This window comes from Neovison vison, chromosome 1 (genome assembly GCF_020171115.1).
Source record: "Neovison vison isolate M4711 chromosome 1, ASM_NN_V1, whole genome shotgun sequence".
NCBI classification, from domain to species: Eukaryota; Metazoa; Chordata; class Mammalia; order Carnivora; family Mustelidae; genus Neogale; species Neogale vison.
The window spans coordinates 268,731,486-268,751,516 of record NC_058091.1 but is presented as its reverse complement, the minus strand read 5'-3'; the positions used below and the strand labels follow the sequence as shown (position 1 = coordinate 268,751,516).

Genomic DNA, 20,031 nt, shown 5'->3' with positions numbered 1-20,031 from the left:
GATCATAGATCACTGCTCCAATTAAAGTCACTCAAACATTGCTTTGGAGAGAAGAGGGGGGCCCGCAACAATCTGGAAACTCTGCAAACTCAGGGGAACTCCTCTGTATTTGTATTACCAGCCAAAGATTCCATTTGATATAAATCCTACCTATTTTCTCTAATCAAAAGAGCATGTGCCCAGGAGAGAAGCGCCGTCACTATGGAGGTTCCTCCACGAAGCATGGCTTTATGAGCCGTGGGGAGGGACTTGAGGGTTACATGGGTCTGAAGTCTGCTGCTGCTGCAGCTGTTCCTTCTCTAGGGTCCGAATGAGACATCTGGTATACGTTTCTGGCTCTTAAGCCAGCCGGGCCCTCAGATGCCCTTCAGTTCTTCAGGTGTGCAGTGAGAAGGCTGGGAAAGTAAGATGGGTGACTGCAGCAGAGGGAAGCGTGCAGAACACAAACACATGGGCGGCTCACCCGGTTTCCCCCTGTCAGCACGGCTGCGGGAATGATTTGTGAGAACCCAAGCCAAGTTCCCACTGCTCCAGACCACGGACACAGAGGAAGAGGCAGGGAGAAGCGAGTCACACCTGCGTGTTCCCTTTCTTCCTTCTTGGGACAGACGTTGTTTACTTGCAGACTGCAGGTGGTGGCAGCTGGGCCTGTAAACACCACTGGAGACCAGTTGGCTTGACTCAACTGGGTCATCTGAGCAGAGGATTGGGAGCCACGGTTATGGTCTTCCAGCCAAAGCTTATTTCCTGCCTAATTCCCTCCGGCAGACGCACCGAGAAGCCTTACAGAGGAGACATGGCCCAATTTATAAACAAACACATGGGATCTCAGCACGAGGGGTCTTGCACTTGCACGTGAGCCTGGGTGAAGTCTCAGCACAGGGCTTCACTGTAGAGGGCCGTAGCTAACATAGATTCTCTGCCTCGCCTGTCATCCTGAAAATCACCTAGCTTCTCCTTTCTCTTCCTCCCTCCTCTTCTCCTAAATGCCCAGTTCCTTTTTCATCTCCTGCTAGTTCTGAGACCAGCAAAGAGCAAAGGAGAAGTGGGAATAAGCGCTCACGTTCATTTCAAGCGCATGAACCATGACTTTTATTTTCTGTGTTATGATGCTTTGACAGCTGGGGCCTTGCCCTTCTCAGGATTAGCCGATTCCTAGGGACGGTAAACAACTCTGAGATGCAGGCTCTCACCCTCTCGGCCAGTCCCCCTGCCCAGATCAGCCCGGGGGCAGGTGCCACCCGATCTGCCAGTCCCCCTGCCCTGATCACCCTGGGAGCTGGTGCCAGACAACTAGGAACAGCCCTTTTGCCCCAGATCCCACTGCAAAGTGGCCAATCCAAAGCCAGCTTACCCTGCCGTGCCGGTTTCTTCCTATAGAAACTGAAGTGAAGACTCCTGCCCACATCCCCTCACCTCCCACACCCTGGCCCCTGACTGACCCCTGTGCTTCCCTGTGTGGTGTGCCCCTTCTCTTAGGATCTTGAGAACAGCAAACTGTTTTTTCAGTCATAGTCATCTCCTGACCTGCTGGCTTCCCCATGCCTAAATAATAAAGAAACCTCAAGCTCCTCAAGAAAGAGAAAGCTCAAGCCCAGTGAATCTGTGGATTATCTGGGACTTTCCTTGTCTCTCTGAAGCTCAGCCCTTCGTAGAACTGGCTTGCATACACTCTCAATGGACAGCCTCTCAAGGTCCCTGCCCAAGGCCAGCCCTGCTTGTCCTAAAAATTCCACGCGTACGGGGTGTGACAGGTGCCCCCCAGCGCTGCCAGGGCCTCTTACCTCATTCCCCGGCACGTGCTGAGTGTCACGCTGGACTGCTCGGCATTCCTCACTGTCCCGTGGTAAAAGCAGTGGTCCTAGCGAGGAGAAGAGGGGGCTGGTCAGGCGAAAGGACACTGATAAGCTTGGCAACGTTCATGTCCCGTGAGGGTCAGGGACGATTATGCATGCCCTAACTTACAGTCTGCAAAGAGCTTCCTAAACCACCCTTTTATGTGATCCTTGTAATAGTCCTGGGACAGAGCAGATGTCATCATTCCAGTGAACAGATGAACAACTGAGATTCAGAGAAGCAGAAAGATTTGCTGAAGGTCTCTCCCTGTTAGAGAAGCCAGGACTTCAGGTCTAGCTCAGGGCTCTTGCCAAGACACGTGGCTACACGCCACGATGGCTTCTGAAGAGCCTGCCTCCCCGCTCGAGTCACCTCCAGGATCCCCAGCAGAGCTGAGATGAGTGTCCTCCCAGAATCTCAGAATGGGACCTTCTTTGGGACAGGGTATTTCCAGATGGCATTAAGTTCAGATGAAGTCATACTGGACTGATGTCCTTAGAAAAAGAAGGGCGGACACAGAGAGCCCGAGGGAGAGAGCAGAGACCCTCTGAAGTCAGCTGCAGAGATTAGGGAGATCCAGCTGCAAGCCATGGAGCACCGTGGACTGACGGGGGCCGCCAGAAGCTGGAGGAGGCAAGGAAGCATCCTTCCCTAGAGACCACAGAGGAAGCCTGTCCCTGCTGACACCGTGATTTTGGACTTCCAGCCTCCGGAACTGTGTTCTGCACCTCTAAGCTCACAGTGCTTCGACACAGCAGCCCTGGGGAGACGGAGAGCTCCTCACTTGCCCACCTCCCTGAATCCCTGTGCGCCTGGATCAGACCCGATTTGGCCCCTGCACCCACAGACGCCTGGAGGGCTGATGCTGCTCTCGCATCGGTGTGTCTCACAGCCATCTGGTCCTCCCGACCTGGCTGGGCTCCCCTTGACTACAAGCAGCTGCCAAATGCCGCTCCGGGCCAGGCCTCCGGTTACGTCCGGGAGACACAACAAGGAGAGAGCACGCACGTCTCCAGCCTTCCTGGGACTTAGCGTCTTGCGAGAGCCAATCTTAATTAAAAAGCCATACAGAGATTTAATTACAAACTCTGAAGAGAGGCTTGAAATCCAAGTTGGAGGTGCCAGCAGAGTGTATTGTAAGTAGGGGAACCAGAGCATCTACGAGGCCACCCGGGACACAGCTGGGAGCAGCGAAGCACCAAAGAGACCGATGGGCGCAGCCCACGACTGTCCCCCAGCACACATAGGGGCACACTCCTACAAACTTCTTCCCACATAGTTCAAGGGAGCTCAGCTGCTCAGAACAGAGAGAAGGAAAAATCCCCGGGGCAGAGCCGGGTTTCGCAAAGGTGTTAGGAAGGGTCTGAGCTACGCAGCTGCAGACCCGGGAGTTTTCTCTTTCCCCACAGTGCCCAGGCAGGTCCAATCAGAAATCTCGGGCATCTGCCTACGGATCTGCCCAGCGATCCCTCAGGTCGTTCTTCGGTCCAAAGCCGGCAGGGACAGGACCCAGGAGGCCGCAAACCCATTTGTTCGCAAACCCATTCGTCTGCACTCTCTGGCCCCGCCTCCTGCCCAGCTCTGGGCAGGGCAGTGGCCTGATGATTAAATGCAGGCACATTGGTGCGGCCGGGCTGGATCTACATGCAAGCGCCCACACCTGCCCGCGGTCGAAACAGTTCCACAACCTCCCTCCGACCTCCAGTGTCTTTGGTCTCTACCTCAAGAGGTGCTTGTGAGAAAACTCTCCATTGAGGACCTGCGGCAGGCAACAAATCTTAGTGGTCGTGATACAGGCCTTGAAGTCTCATCGTCAAAGGTGGGATATGGCCACGAGGGAGCCGGAAGCCCACCAAGGGCCTGAACCCTCAGTGGTCCTACACCAGTTCTGGGTCATACACAGCTGAGCCACATGCCAGGTCACAGGCTACGGGCCAGGCCGGAACTCAGCTCAGGGGCAGGGTCCAGAGCACTGGTGCCCTTTCTCGTGGCGACAACCCGCTGGCTGGCAGTGTGGCTCGGCTCCTCCACCCGTTCTAGCTCAGGACAAGAGATGGGCAGCGGCTTCTCTCTTTGCATCAAACTCTCCTGGACTTCCAATGCGCCAGATGCCGGCATTCAGAGGAACACTGAGGAAAGGCGTTGTGCCGGCACCTGTGAAGGAAGGGGAAGGAGGCATAACCCTCCTTCCAGCCAGGATTCCACCCGCTGGCAGATGCCGGCCTGTCACACGGTTCTCCCCCTCCGCCAGACTCCCAAGACGTGGAGACATATCATCAAACTCGCAGCTTCTGAACCGATCCTTAGAACTCAGCCACAGGGCCATGAACTCCACAGCCCAAATCATTCACCGGTGGAAGACGAGGCCAGGCCCATATAGGGTCAGTGGGGTTTGCAGATGTTGGAATGATGGAGAGTCAAAAAGTTCAGAAATGACGATCAGTTACAGTTTCAAAAATCCGGGTCCCTCTACAAATCAAGAGAATTCAAATCCAGGGATGGACACGAAGACTCCCCGGGCCTCTTCCCATCTTTGAGATGATGCTAATAGTGTTCACCAAGGTGCCCTCTCAAACAGCATAACAGCGGACTTTAATAACATGCTTTAGATCGACCAAGCGCTTTCACACACATCATCACACATGCTAATGATACCTGCCATTTCTGTTGTAAACCATGAGGCTAACATCCAGCCAGCCCTGCAGACTGGAAAAAAAACTAATGGAGATTTTTTTTCCTTTAATTCTGATAATCTCACAGCCTTATGAGGTAGGTATTTTAACTCCCATTTTTTAAAAAGGGAAATTAAAGGTGGGAGAGGTTTCCTGTGGCTCACCAGGTCACACAAGCCAGGAGGAGACTGGAACCACGGCAGCCTAACTCGAGACTCAGCAGCCTCTCCGAGCAAAAGCAGCCCCAGGAGAGTGTGCAGGAATGAACTGGTCACAGCTCTACTCCCTTCTAGCCCCACCAGGGACTTAATTCTAGTCTAAGCCTTGCCACTGGCTGGTTATCTGAACATAAACATGTTACTTTCTCCCTTCTCAATTTCCTCATGAGTAAAATGTAGCGCTGGCAGATATGTTTACAAATTCCCACAAATTCGGTGACTCATCTTACCCTTCTATAGCTCTGAGAGTCAGATCTTAATATATCCAATTTTCTGATGAAGAAACTCAACCCCAGTGTGGACAAAAGCATTGGTTAAGGTCACAAAGCTGGTTAAAGGCAAGTCTACATGCCTGGTCTCAGACTCCAAATCTGGAACTCCTGCTGGCTTGAAGGATGGGTCTGATGGTTCCCAGGGCTCCCAGTAGCCCAGGCCAAGGCTGGTTGCAGGGCGTAGCCCTCCATGTTTGGGTCAGACACAGCTAAATGGTGTATTCTATTCTCATATCTCTTTGAAGTCATCAGCTCCCAGGTAAGAAAGCGGAGTAGGAGTTCCATGGGGCTGGATGGGGGCTTTGCAAGAGTCCAGTAGGAGGGATGTACAAAAATAATGGGTCGTCCCATACTGCAGCTAGGATGTGTTTTGGTCAACAGGACCTTCAGGAAGGAGGGGTGTTCTGGGGGTGAGGGGAAGTTCTCTTCCATTCCTTTGTTTCTGAAAGGCCCTCACAGCGTCTCTGCCTGACTCGGAGCGCACAAAGAACAAGTAAATGAACAGTCATGAAGTCACCGCATTCCTTCTCAGCTTCTCGGCCTGAGGGGGCCACCCAAGGGGGCTTTCACAGCAGGAAGTATGAGCTCATGGCAAACTTGTGCACTGAGACCCATTCTTGAGCTGCGGGTGGAGAAGTGCCAAAGCCAAACTCAGAGGACAGTGCTTGGTGAGGTCCTGGGGCTTTCGAGGCACGCCTGCTTCCTCCCTGTCTCCCTGGAGGCAGAGAGTGGAGGTCTCCATAATGGAGGGAGTTTCGACCAAGGGGCACTGAAGAAGGTGAGGAGCCACACCTGGAGAGCCTCCCCAGAGATGAGAAGACAAGGCCAACTTGCCCGCCGTGGGTCCAGGCCACACTGCCAACTCCTCCCCCTCCAGAAAGGTCTTGGTGAAGAAGACAGCATTGATGGAACACAGCTCCTCAGCTACCTGATCACTATGCTCCCAAACTTTCAGATCTGTCAAAACGTAGAAGTCCTGGGTCCCTTTCCCCATTAAGGCTAATCTGATAAACTAATCTGAGATTTTACTGACGGAGAGTGGCAGTCATTGTCTTCTGGACATCTGTGCTGCAGCAGAGATCTTTTAAAGATGAGTCATGGAAACCCATGAAGCTTCTCTGATTCCACGAGAAGCTTCCAGAAGAACACGGAGGCTAAGGGGCCTATCCTGTTACCCTATACACCACACTCCGCATCTGCATGCCACCAACGTCCATGATGTCCTGCCCCAAAGGCAGAAGACCACTGCTGCTCCTGCTGGAGTCCATCCTCCCTCCTTCACCCTATCTCATCTGCTCACACTGAGAAAGTTCACTCTAATCCAGAGTTTCTCATCTTGGGCACTGTTGGGGCCGCATAACTCTCTGTTGTGGAGGGGCCACCTTATGTATTATGGGACACTTAGCGGCTTTCCTGGCTTCTACCCACCAGATGCCAGTAGCATCCACCTCCCAGTCGTGACAGTCAAAACTGTCTCCAGACGCTGCCAAGAGTCCCCTCCCTTGCTGGCTGACATGGTCAACCAAACAAATAGAATATTTTTTGGTAACTGCATCTGATTAAAATTGACCTCATCAACATGAAACCTACTTTCTTTACGTTAACAAAAGTTTAAGTAAAAGAGATGATTTAGGCAAAATTACTCCTAGCTACGAACCACTGTTCTGATCCCGCCAACACTAACGGTTCCCTGGTAGGAAACGTCAGCAAACTGTGAAATGGGTACAGTTCACTACCTTAAATGCCCACCAGTGGCATGTGGTGAAGCACACTAAAATGCATCCATCTGACAAACGATTTGACAGACTATTTTTTTTTTAAACAGATTTTACTTATTTATTTATTTGAGAGTCCAGCAGGAGGAGGGAGAAGGACAAACAGACTCCAAGTTGAGTGCAGAGCCCAATTCGGGCTCAATCCCAGGACCCTGAGATCATGACCTGAGCTGAAATCAAGAGTTGGATGCTAAACCTACTGAGCCATCCAGTTGGCTGAAAGACCCTGAAAGACCATTTTTTAAGTGATAAATCTTTGTGCAAATATCTGAACTCAAAAACACTTTGAAAGAAAAAAAGAATCCAATATAAACATGGCAGCGAAACAAGAAAATCTGCATAGCCTGAAATCACATTGAGAAGGCAGACTACAAAACCCTATCCATCCATATGGGAAAGGATCAATTAAACATCTAATTAAGTGACACGGCAGGATCCCTGGTAACTCATTTCCTTCACTTACACTTTTGTTGATATGTGGGTGATTAACATCCAACAAAGAAAATGTATGCTTTGTAATTATTTATACCAATTTTAATCAGATGCAATTACCTAAACTACTGTTCGTCTGACCATTTTAGCCAGCAGAGGAGAGGGAAGCCTTATGAGACAACAAATTCACAGAATGCTTCTCCTGCTCACGCCCTTGGTCTTGGGTCAGGGCAAACAAACCCTTCAAAGGGGGGTCTGTCTCCACCATGCATCTCCTCACTCCCCAGGGGTGGGACAAGGATAGGCCAACTGCAGATCTCTATTGACCTGAACTTACCTCAGATTTCAGCCTGGTGGTCTGAGGGCTGCCACTTGGAGTGTAATGGGTTTCCGTGTAGGCTGGAGCAAAAAGGTACCTGCAAAGAATAAACACAGGTTTTTGTCTCTTTAGGTGATGGCCTCTGCCCTCCTGGAAACAGCGGCCAGCCATTCTCAGTGACCCAGGAAGAACCACCCAAGCTTCTCCTAGCACAGGAAAATAAGCCGCCATAAGGGCCTCAGGAACAAAAAGAAAACCAGGAGGAAGGGGATTAGTTTGTATTCAGTGGGTTCATCACCTAGTTTGGACACAACCAGATGAAGCAGACAAAACTAAAGCAGCATTGCAACGCTTTCTGCAACCTAGAATATACACACGCGAACACATCCTCAGAACTTGCCAAGGTCCGTGGACTCGGATCTGGGACCTACACTGACTGGTAATGTTAGCACGGCACCCACCAGCTTTCAGTATGCCAGGTTTTCTTTAAGGGAAACTCTCTTTCCTGTTGCATGTCTTAGTGTCCCACCTGGCCCTGGCCAACGGTGTCCCACGATCCAAACTAAGCCAATGGAATGACGTTGCAAAAACTGACCAGATGGGAGTCATTCATCTGTTCCTTTGTTCCCGCTGCGTGACTTCCCCGCACGGCCTTTGCCTGCCTTTTCTGAGACCTAGTGGCTCAGATTTCTTGAGACCTGCTGCTTCTGTGCATTACCCTTACAGATAATTCTTTCTTTTCTTTTCTTTTCTAAAATTGGACATTGGTTTCCCCCTTGCCACAGACCCCTTGGGCTGAGGCTGAGAATCTCTCACCAAAGGCAAAGGCAACACCAAACAAGGTTCCTAGAATTTCTCTAAAAGTTTAAAGAAAAATAAAAGAGCCAAGTGGAGGTTTCAATTAGCTCAGCCACATTAAAAGCAAAACGCATCTATAGAAAATTGAAATCCAGGGGCAAAGAGGTGTCTAAGGTTCCTAAGAGAAGAGAAATTGGGATCTAACAAAAAAAGAATTAAGTGAAAATGCGTGAAGAAAGCTTAACGGCAAGCCTAGACGCACAGAGTGAGCTCAGTAAAGGTCAGCAATCATCATCATTGCTTCCACCAGGAATAATGACAGAAGAACCCAGAAAAAACCGATGGAATGTACCTCTTTCCCCCTAACTGTCCCCAGCCATTAATCCTCCAGCTGATCACTTGAGAGAGTTGAAAAAACAATTAGCTCATTCTCACAACCCCATTTCCTGGGTCTGCTTTCAGATAGCATTATGGACAGCTAGTCATGGGTTCAGAGTTTAATGGTCTATCTCAGTGCCAGTGGGAAATCTGAATTTTCTCACAGGAAATGCACTCCTGGCAAATACATTTTTAACCTCTTTTTGAGTCTTAGGGAGGGAGAATCATTGATTCAGTCACATGAAGATGCTCCGAAGAGAACATTCCAGATTGAACCTCAGAGATGGCCACATTCTTGTCAGTCCCTGGCCATGTCTTCAGCAGGGTAAGCATTGTTCTGTAGCTTCTTATGTTGAGGATCTCATCATAGGACTCTCAGAGCCTCAGGGTTAAAAGGGACTTTTGTAATCATTTAGCCAAACTCACTGGACTGTGGGTTCCCTGAGAACAAGGGCACAGGTGCTTTGTTCGAGGCTTCTCCCCACCTCCCAGCACCTCCCAGCAGGCAATACCAGTTTACTCTGTGAATTAGTGGATGAATGGATGAATGAATAGGTGAATGAATGAATCTTCTACTTGTGTGGGAATCTGCCAGATGGCCATTCAATACTGGACATTTCCAGCGACACAGAGTTCATGAGAGCCCCCACTCCATTTTGGAACCCATTTAGCAGTCAGAGAAAGTTCTTACACAGAACCTCTCTGTAACTGGTGCCCACTGGCCTCATTCTGTCTTCTGAATCCACATGAAATGATCTGCTTCTTTTTCCGCCTAACAGCCATTTCAGGACCAGTAGCGTCTAGGAATTAGTTAAAAATGTAGATTGCAAGGCCCCACCCCAGATGTACTGGGGCAGAGAGAAACTCAGCCATCTTTTGTAATAACTCCCGAAGTGATTTTGATGCAGAAGCACCACCCTAGACCACAAGTTAGTGAGTTAACTTTTGAGGTAGGCACACCTCAGAAATATCAAAGTGTCTCACTCCCCAAACCCCCATCATCTTCCTGCCTCTACCACATCCTGGATCATTCTGAACCTGAAAAACCCAGAAAAGTTCCATCAAAACAGCTCACACATATTTAAGTGTTAAACCATCAAACATACCCACGTACAACAGACTCCTGAGGTAGGTCCTAACCCTTTCCCCACTGTGTGACTGAGGACCCTGGAAACTCCACATTTAACTTGTCCAAGTTCTCCCGGCATGATGTTAGGGCCAGGTTTCAGACCCGGGGCTGTTGGCCCTGACCATACTTTTTAAGCACTTTTCTGCTCTGTTTTTTTCTTAGAAAGTGGAAGCATAAAACTAAAACACTTCCAGGAACCAGTGTCCAGACCACAATTTGATGATAACGATAGCAGCCTTGGGGTCATACGGGATGTCACAAAAATGTCATGAGCTATTAGATGTGCATATATGCAGAGAAAAATATGGGTAAGCAAAGCACGCAGCAGGAGAAAGATGATGAATACATAAGGACTTCGGGGCCAGTTTTTTGAAACAACAACCCTTTCCCCAAATGGGGTTGCCAATGTTGGCCAAGGTCCTTCTTTCCAGAAGCAAAAGGGTCACGTTTCATCGCCACCATCCATGCAATTTTACTGAGAGACAAAACACCACTTTCATATCCTCCCCACAGCCCTGGACAGGCCCGCCCATGCCTGTGTGTCCAGGTGGTACCCTGGCAGTGCTCTTGGGACTCAGAGAGGGGGCTAGGGGGTCAATGAGCAGCCCAGCTTGGCCCATCCGCCCCTTCTACGGCCACATCTTGTTCTCATCTCCTCCCTGACAAGGGGCTGGCTCAGCAGCTCAGCAGGAAGCCATCTCTCACCACTGGAGTGTATTAGGATTTTCAGGAAACAAGTTGTGAGTGAAGTGCGTCCAGGAAGGGAGAAGGACTATCCAAGATTTCCCACCCCACCCCCTCCTTTTTCTGGCTTTGATGGAAAAGCAGTTTCTATGACATTCTCCCCCACTGCATACATACACCCTCTGGGCTCACAAGCCCACAAGGCAGGCAGAGACAGTATTCCAGTGCTAATAGAAGCCACCACAGAAATGCTCACTTGGGGCAAAAACCAGACTGATCAGACCCTATGTCCTCCAGCAAAACCTTCATCTTCCGAATCCCACCTGGGAAAAGAAGCTGTCCCCCAAATACTAGACATAAGAGTGCTCTCCTGGGAAAGACAACAGAGCTGCCTGGGGGCGGCCGGGGCCCTATGCGGAGGCACAGCCAGACCCCAAAAGTACACCACAGTCTGAAACAGCCCTGACCCCTCTCCCCAGAGGCTCAGCACCTTCAAAACCAGAACAACCCCTTTAACGACTATTCCATTCGCTATGAGACACATTTCAATGGCCTCTCCGAACTTCAATCTCTAAAACTCCCTCTGGGGAGAGAGGCAGCAGGGCTCAAAAAAACAGCTTTTCGGAGCTCAACCCTCCTTCCTCTGCTTGAGATAAGCACCCGGTGAAGACAAAGTGATAACAACCTGTGCAGCCTTGCTCGGCACAGGTCAACATTACTGAGCTCATCCCACAGTGGTTAGTCTCACGGACACCTCATGCCCCCAGAACGTGCTCCTTCTAGGTCTGTCAAGAGTATCCTGGTGCTTAAACACTGGGGAGGTACAACCTTGCTGGCCGCTCTCATTTTCCTCGGAGGATCCTCACACTGTCCACCCATGCCGATGATAATGCAAGCCTCCATCATCTGTCGCTCATACTCTCAATGCCGTTGTCATGGGACTTAGACCAGGAACTGCACAACACCCGAAAGCGCTGTGAAAAACTATAAAATCCCAGGCCGCATACTGGCCCCACTGAGAATTATATTCTCCAGAGGACGGAGAAATCTGCATTTGTAATAGTTTTTCCAGGTGATGCATTTCCAGGCTCTGAGAATTCTCCTGCTCCACTGGATCTAGATCTCTTTTTCCCATTTTTAGGCTCTTGATCACCCCCTCCAAACCGGAAGATGATACCAGCCCAGTAGAGGACAAGTCAAGTCTCCGAAAGCTTTGGTTTAAGTACCATCAACACTGCTCTCTAGATGACTGTCCTTTGAAACCCTAGAAATGAGGCCAAAGATGACCACAGTTGCTTTCAATTTCATGGAGCTGAAGGCTCAGAGAGGCCAGGCTAAGGGTCTTCAGACTCCATGGGGGTGGGCGGGGGGGGGCGGAGGGGTGGGTACCACTTAGTTTTTGAAAGACTAGTCAATTAAGGCTGCTCTGCTACAACCCTGAAAGATGAGATGTTAACTTGTCAAAGGCTAATGAGGTACGATAGAGATGCAAATGATTTCCACCCAGTAGAAAAGATGACTCCAAAGGTTGTGGTTACATTTCCCGTAAAATGATATTAACCAGTTTTAGATCCAACTTATTGATCTTATCTCAACATTCATTTTTTCACTATTAAAAAAAAAAATACACGCCTACGTATATGTTTCCCTTATCCAACTTTTAAACCAGTTTTAACATCTTTCTGGCTCCCCCATGAATGAGATAAATCAAACTTTGACAAGTGTTAATTAGCATTTTAACTGTCATTGACCAAAGGAACTTGAGCCATCTAATCCACCTCCAAGGTTTAGCTGACCAAAATCCAACCAAAAAGAACAGAGTAATAATTACTATCTCACAGCATCGCTGAAAGGATCAAATGAGAAAATGACATTCGAGCACTAGCTCTGACACTTCAAATTCAGGGGAGCTTGGGCAAGTCAGTTAACCTCTCTGTGCCTCTGTTCTCATCTATAAAATAGGAAGAATTTTAGAGTCTACTTAACAGGGTTGCTGTCAAAAGCCTATGAAATTTTGTCAAGTAAAATCAACAACTATGAAAGAACTATTCGTAAAGCATAAAGTATTTGTGTTCTACAAATCATTGTTATAATTTTCTCCAGGAATAGCTAGGTGCACATGTGGCAAGACCTTGATAATTGGTAAATCCCGAAAATGCGTATCTGAGGGTTCACAATACTAGTCTCTTTCTTTATGGGGCTTAATTTTTTTTTTTTTTTTTTTTTTTTTTTTAAGTAGGCTCCACGCCAACACAGGGCTGAACTCACAACCCTGAGATCAAGACCTGAGCTGAGATCAAGAGTCAGATGCTTAACCAACTGAGCCACCAAGGTGCCCCTGAGTGTTAAAATTTTTTAACTGGCTAGGGGACATTATGCCAATCACAAGCTACTTGGCATTAGTCCCCCTTTCAATCAAGCAGAAATAGTCTAGGACAGGGAGGCACGGGAAGGATTTTTGAAAAGCTGAGTGCTGTTCTAATGTAATGCCCAATGTTTGCCCATATTTGGAACAAAAAACAAATTCAGTAAGTATTGTTTTCTTTTGTTTTCGAAGGAGAAAGTAAAGGGGAGAAGAGACAGCTGTTTCAGAACCAAGATTTCCAAACCAGTGCTCATTCCACCTCTGACTCCAGAGGAATGGAAACAAACCAACAAGCCAAAGGCATGGGCCCTACCTCCAAATAAGGATTGACAAGCCCAGGGGCCCACAGGCAGAAGCGTTCCTTTTGGAGGGAACAGAAAGGCCAAGGAAATAGGAACTTTAAACACTGGTCCTAATCTCAAGAGTGGGGATCTCCTCCTATCCCAAGGACTTCCTTGAACAAGTATCATCATTCCTGCCAGAAGACCAGCCCCAGAAGCAACACTTTGAGGCAAGATGGCGCCACCCATAACCCTGGCAAGAGGCCGAAGCTACATGGCATGTTTTCTTTAACCTTTTATTAAGGAAGTTTCCAAACAATGCATTAAGTCAACACTCATTTTCACCAACTGCTTCTCATTACATCTTCTCCCAGTCCGCACAAGACCTGGCATCCTTCCGACCAGCTCCTGGTCCTGTGTTTTGCTTTTATATACCAGAGGATGTTTAGATGAGCACTGTTTACTCCTTTGACCAGCAGGGTCTTTATTTAATCCTCTTCATGCCTCTCTCCTGGCTAACTCCACAAAAATGAGTAACCTCTCTGTGCAAACAGTGCTGATTTCTTGGGATCGGGGAGCTTAACTGTCAGGAACCTGAGGTAAGGGACCTAAAAATGGCTCACCCAAGAGTTAATAAATTTGTTCTGCAGTGTGCTGAAAAGCCCATGACGAGCATTTATTGGACTACGAAAGAAAAAGAAGGAGGAGGAGAAGGTGAAGGAAAAGAGGAAGAAGAAGAGGAACCACCACCACCACCACCACCACCATTAAAGGAAATGGGGCACTATCTCTATTTCTTAAAAAAATCAAAAAAATGAAAACATTGTCAGATAGCTGCCTCTCTAACAACCCATTTTTTTAAAAAAGATTTTATTTATTTATTTGCGAGAGCAAGCAAGCGTGAGCACAAGCTGAGGGAGCAGCAGGCAGAGGGAGAAGTTGCCTCCCCACTGAGCAGAGAGCCCAATGCGGGATTCAATCCCAGCACCGTCGGATCATGACCTGAGCTGAAGGCAGACGCTTAACCCACTGAGGCACCCGTGCATCCCTAAATACCAAATTTTGATAAATAACCATAGTGCCCATTTAACAGATCAACCTGAAGGGAGAGGCCAAAGAAAGAGGCAACAGGCATACTGTAGAGATACACTTTGTGATTAAGACAAAAGGTAAGTGAAGAAAAGGAAACTCTGGAAGATCACTGGGCCTCTGAGAATATGCTAGGAAAAAGGGGAATGGAGGACCATCCTACAACAAACAAACAAACAGCACATGGGTGAAGACCACAAACCAACCTGCCCTAAATGTGTGCTTGATCCCTTTCAGACTCTGAATGAATATCCCAGTAACTTTGAAAAACCTCATCCCATGTTTCCTGGCCTCCTAAACCATAGCTCTGGCACAGTCAAGAAGGTCAGATGTTGGAAAGCCCTCCTCGATCGTAGCAAACAGCTATCACCCCAGCCTCCCGCATCCCTGCCACCTCCTTGGCAGAAGATTGCCCCGATTTGCCTTGAGAAAAGTGTTCTCCTCTCAACTGCATACTAACTGCAGGCACCTGGGGTCATAGTGACAAGCCAGGACAATCAGGTCTTACTTCACCGAATTCCATGGTGGGTGACATCTGGTGAAAATGGCTGGAGCAGAATCACCCCAGTGGTGGAACCTGAAAAGGCTGCCTATGAATTCCTAGACCCTGTCCTTTTTGAGCCCTAGTACTTCAGTTTCTTTTCCCAACACATTCTATATGTTTCAGGATACAAATGGCAGAGTTGACTGCCACAAAAGCATCTTTATTTGCTACCTTCTCTGTCCAATACTTCCCCTCAATCCACTTTTATAGAATTTGAGAAAGAGCAAAAGCAGCTCACCCAACATCACATAGTTGTATTTTGCTTCTGAACCCATCAGTCTCAATAAACAAAAGCCAGCTAAAGGTCAGTGGCAGGTAATCCTAGAGTTGGCCGTTCAGACACTCCCAGGAGGCAGAGAGGAAGGAAGGACATTTGTGCAGGAGCATCATTAACCATTTATTGAACAGCATCATGCCGTGCAAACTGCGGGGCACACAGCCCCAGCAAGACCCAATTCCTCCACGTTTGAATTCACCCTGTATTTGCGCTGGGTCACCCACCAAGCGGCAGAACCTCTTCTGAGCCTCAGGCTCTGCATCTGTAAACCCATTTACTCATTCGACAAATATTGACTGAGGCCAGGGGTGTGCTGAGCACCTGCCAGGAGACTAGGGGATGTGAGTGAAGCAAGCACAGGTTTTCCGTCCTCCACCCAGCACCTGCATCTCCCATCACGAAGATCAGAGGAGGCAGAAGTGGGGCAGAATAGGCCACTCAACAAATATGCCACTTTAGCACGAGGATTGGTTTGCACTGAAGATGAAAGAGAAGCAGCAGATACAAAACAAAAACAAAAACAAAAACAAACAAAAAACCCAAAATCAATCCGACCAAACAAAACCACAAAACCTCTCTGTCCTCCCCCTATTTGCCTAAAAGTAGGACAAAACTTCAAAGGTGTCCCTCCTCCCCTCTCTACCAGGAAGGACAAAAGTTAATCACCAGAGACAACTTCAGCTTTTTTACTGACTAGCTTCTTCTGCCTCCCATTAGTTCCCCATATATCTACCTCTCCACATTTTACCATCTTTGGAAACCTAACTGCTTTCCTCTGTCCTGTCATTTCTCTACAGATTTATTGTTCTTTGGGAAAGATGCTACATAAGCCTGAATTCTACCTCTTGGAGTTACTGCTCATTTTTCCCTGGGTATCTCTTATGAACACGTTAATAAACTTCTGTTTGTTTTTCTCGTTAATCTGTCTTTTGTTACAGAGTTCCCAGCCAAGAACTTAGAAAGGTAGAGGGAAAATGATTTTTCCTTTCCTACAAGGTCGGCTATGAAAGCACTTGGCAAACACCAACAGACCACACAGAAGGTGGGTATGACCATCTGGTCGCTGGAGGCCAAGTCACTGTTAAACAGCCTATCTTCCTTCCTTCCTGGAATTGCTGCAAAGCCATTAGCTAACCAGCTTCCAAGTACCCCTAACAAGCTGCCTACACATCTATGGAGGAAGGGTGCTTATGCAACTCTGTGTGTGTGTGTGTGTGTGTGCACGCGTGCGCATGTGTGTGCGTCCGTCCATGTGCGTGAGTGAGTGTGTGTTGAGGACAGAGAGGAAGAGTGGAGTAAAGGAATAGGAACTAAGGGTCCTTATTCAACATTTCTGCTTTCCTTCCCCCAGCCGTATTCCCCCCACCACATAACTGAAAGTCTAGTTCAGTCTTTGCACCCTTACCCAAGCCCCAAATTTAGCACCAAGAACTCAAGAGATAAAGAGCTTCTAGAATACAAGAAGCCTGCTATCTCTCCCAACACTTAGATCACCTCTTTCCCTAGCATTCCAGTCTCCCTTCCAAAGTAATCCCTTCCCATGACTTGCCTTTCCTTTCAGGGGAGGAGGGGGCTTGGAAAAAGAACCATGCCTGATATAATGCAGCCATTATAGCCCCTGTGGCCCATGTGGACCTCTCTCTGGGGAGACTGATGCAAGAGGAGAAAATGTGGAGGCTGCCAGTTTTCCACAAATCTGTAACCTCAGGGAGAAAGAAGGAAAGGGGGCAGTGGGGCACATGGGAGCTATGGAAAGGACTGGAAAAGAGCCATAAGTACAGAAGTCATAAAGACCCTATTTCTCCTTAAACCAGCTGAGGAAAGCCTGGCCCAGCCCCACCCACTCAATGATATCATTGTTTTAAACAAAAGCGGGTTTGAGAACCCCCAGAAAGGCCCCCAGTGAGGCCTCAGCGGCTAAACAGGCAGAGGTCTCACCAGTTCCTGGGTGATTAAGTGCTTAGAATTACAGATAAGGAGGGAAAACTATGTAAAAGCCCAAATTACAAAGATAACCAGGGTAAGGACAGACGTTGCTTCTGCCCAGCCTTTTACGGTCATGGAAAGAGAACAGGACACTACTTTACACTTAGATTTTATTTGTGGATCCCCACCATGATCCCACAAAGTTGGTGACTGGAGATTATTGTTTTTATCTAATGAGAAAATTAAAAACCTGAAAAAAAGAAGTGGCTTGTCTGAGGTCCCAGCACGAGCTAAGGACAAACCCAGGGACTGGCAGCTTTGTCCTGCTACCTACTCAGTCAGGACGCTCAGATTGGCCCTGGAATCCATCTCCTCTCTCAGCCCAGAGTCAACGCATCTCTCAGTCTCCGTGACTCCCCGCTGTAAACTCCTCTGTAATGCATCCTCTTCTCTTCATATCAGCTACCTCTTCCCTAAATTCGACCACCATAATTTCTCACTCAGATGATGATTAAACTTTTGAATGGGTCTTAGAACTTCCCTAGTCTTGCCCCTTGGAATCCCTCCTACACTTCAGTTGAAGTAGTCCTTCTCGAATGCATTTTGGGGGCTATTACTACCTAAGTTTCAAAATACTCTTTAGTTCCCCATTGCGCTCAAGGTAAACAGCTAAGCCATTTAAGAAGCCTTTGAGGTCCTCCAAGGATTCACCCTATCTACCTAGCCAACTTCTTCCCTCACCGCTTCCTCCAGTCCCCTCCCTCTCTGCTCTAACCACAAAGAACTTCTTTACATCTCCACATGTTAATCTTGCTGTTAGGCCTTTGTTTCTGCCACTTGTGCAGCTTGAATATGACAACTCTATCACATCCTCCTCCCCCCAACCCTACTTCTTCCTTACTTCACTTCCTCCCAGAAGCCATCCCTTCTCCCCAGTTCAGAGTATGTTTGTTCCCCTTCCCCAGGTCCCACAATGCCCTCCTCTTCCTCCAAGACAGCCCTACCTTGTTCCGTAATAATTTGATTCCCTATTTCCTCCACTAAGCTCTAAGCCCCGTGACAACAGAGACTGTGTTTTGCTTACCACTGCTCTCCTGGGAACACCCATGACCCAGCCTAACACCTGCCACATGGCTGGCGCTCACAATATTTGTTAAATGAAGGAAGGAAAGACAAGAAATTAAGAACCCCCAGTGAGTAGTCTAGAACTCAAGCCCAGTACAATAGAAACTCTCATCAGAAAAGTCAGTGATTTGGGGTGCCTGGTTGGCTCAGTTGGTAGACCTTGCGATTCTTGATCTCAGGGTCATGAGTTCAAACCCCATGTTGGGCATGGAGCTTACTTTAAGAGAAAAAAAAAAAAAGAAGAACCAGGGATTCTCTGATCCAAAGTCTCCCCACAGCTGAGTCTGAGCAAGACCTACAACTTGTACCATGGTGCCCAAGGGCCGATTTATTTAGTATTCAAGGTGTCAGCTAAAGGTCTGTTTATGGCACTAAGTTTCACACAGAGAAAGAGTAAGCTCATTTTCTTAAAATCAAAGTATTTCCCGGGTGAAGTGTAAATGCAATTTCCTTCTTAGGACAGAACCGATCCAGAGGCTCCAGTATTGACCCCCTCTTCCCTTAGATTTTTCTTGGGATACTCATGCTCCATTGCCCAAGCACAAAGGTTGGGGAGTGGAAATATCCTCCAACTTCTAGAGAGTCTAGATGAAGAGCCTAGATGCATCCTAGCAGCTAGGGAGAAAATAGAAGTCTTGAAAGTGGAACTTCCACACTTCTCCCAAGCCCAAAAGTACATCCTCGCATCCATCTGCATCCCGCCCACCATGCTCCACTTCTTAAGAGGCTTTCTCCAATCCCTAAGTTGGGAAGAACTTAGACTCACCCCTGTCTGTCTTAGGCTCACCCCTCAGTCCATGACTCCATCTACTTGACTCAACCTGAATTTCCTTCATTGGGGAGGCCAGGAGGAAAAGCTTCTTCTCATCCCATGTGTAAAAAAATACAGCCTAACTTTAGAGTGTACTTCAAGCATCTTTCATCTTTCCTGGAAGTACCCCACCTACTTCCCTGATCACATGGTTTTACCTGAGGGAAGAGAGTCCAACTCAACGTCAACAATAAGAGAGACTAAAAAATTGAGCTTCAAGGCACTGAAATCATTCGGTAGCAAGATGTGGAAGGAAAAATAAAGACCTTCCCTATTTCCTACATAATACCCTTCTGAATTAAAATGATTTGGCTATTTGGAATACTGAATTCCTAAGAGATTATTAGTACAGCTTTGGCTCCCCTTGATCCAGATCAAATATTTATATATTAATTTCTCAGTTTGAATTCCTTTCTCATTCTTCCACTCACCTCTCCTCCCTCCCTCATCCAAAGTTTCCCCTCCTTTGGACAAACCTAGAAGGTAAAATGCTAAGTGAAATAAGTCAAACAGAGAAAGACAAATAACATGTAACTTCACCTTCATGTGAAACCTAAAAGCCAAAAACAAATGAAAAACGGAAATAGACTCATAGATAACAGGAAACAAACTTGGTTATTGGAGGAGGGGGGGCTTGAAATAGGCGAAGGGGATGAAGCGGTACAAACTTTCAGTTATAAAATAAGTCATGGGATTGTCATGCCCAGCATAGGGAATATAGTCAATGATACTATAATAACTTTGCATGGTGAGAGATAGTAACTAAATTTATCCTGGGGATCATTTCATAATGTATAAAAATATCAAGCCAGGTACCCCTGAAACTAATAGGCTATTGTACATCAATTATATTTCAATATAAAAGACAAAAAAACAGCCTCCCCACCTTGCTCCTGCAAGACAGAGCTCCAAGTGACTGTCCTTAGGGAAGCTTTCTCTAACCCCAGCCAGAAAGTCTCTATTCCCACCTGCCTCCTCAGCCCTGTATTTTCAACTCTGTTATTAAATTTGTAATTTGCCTTGAGTTATGCTGCCTGCATGTTTTCCGTCTCACAGAGAGCAAACTACCAGAGGGCAAGGATGGTGCGTTTGCATATACT

The 20,031-nt window shown here is 47.7% G+C and overlaps 1 protein-coding gene across 1 annotated transcript in view; it reads right to left on the bottom strand.

Annotated features, from left to right (window-relative positions):
- Positions 1–20,031, bottom strand: part of ADAM19 (ADAM metallopeptidase domain 19) — a 79,677-nt gene that overhangs the window by 41,229 nt on the left and 18,417 nt on the right. The window contains exons 4-5 of the mRNA XM_044230532.1: positions 7,543–7,621; positions 1,785–1,861 (exon numbers count right to left, since the gene is read on the bottom strand). Coding sequence (XP_044086467.1) covers positions 1,785–1,861; positions 7,543–7,621 — 156 coding nt within the window. The remainder of the gene's footprint in view (positions 1–1,784; positions 1,862–7,542; positions 7,622–20,031) is intronic.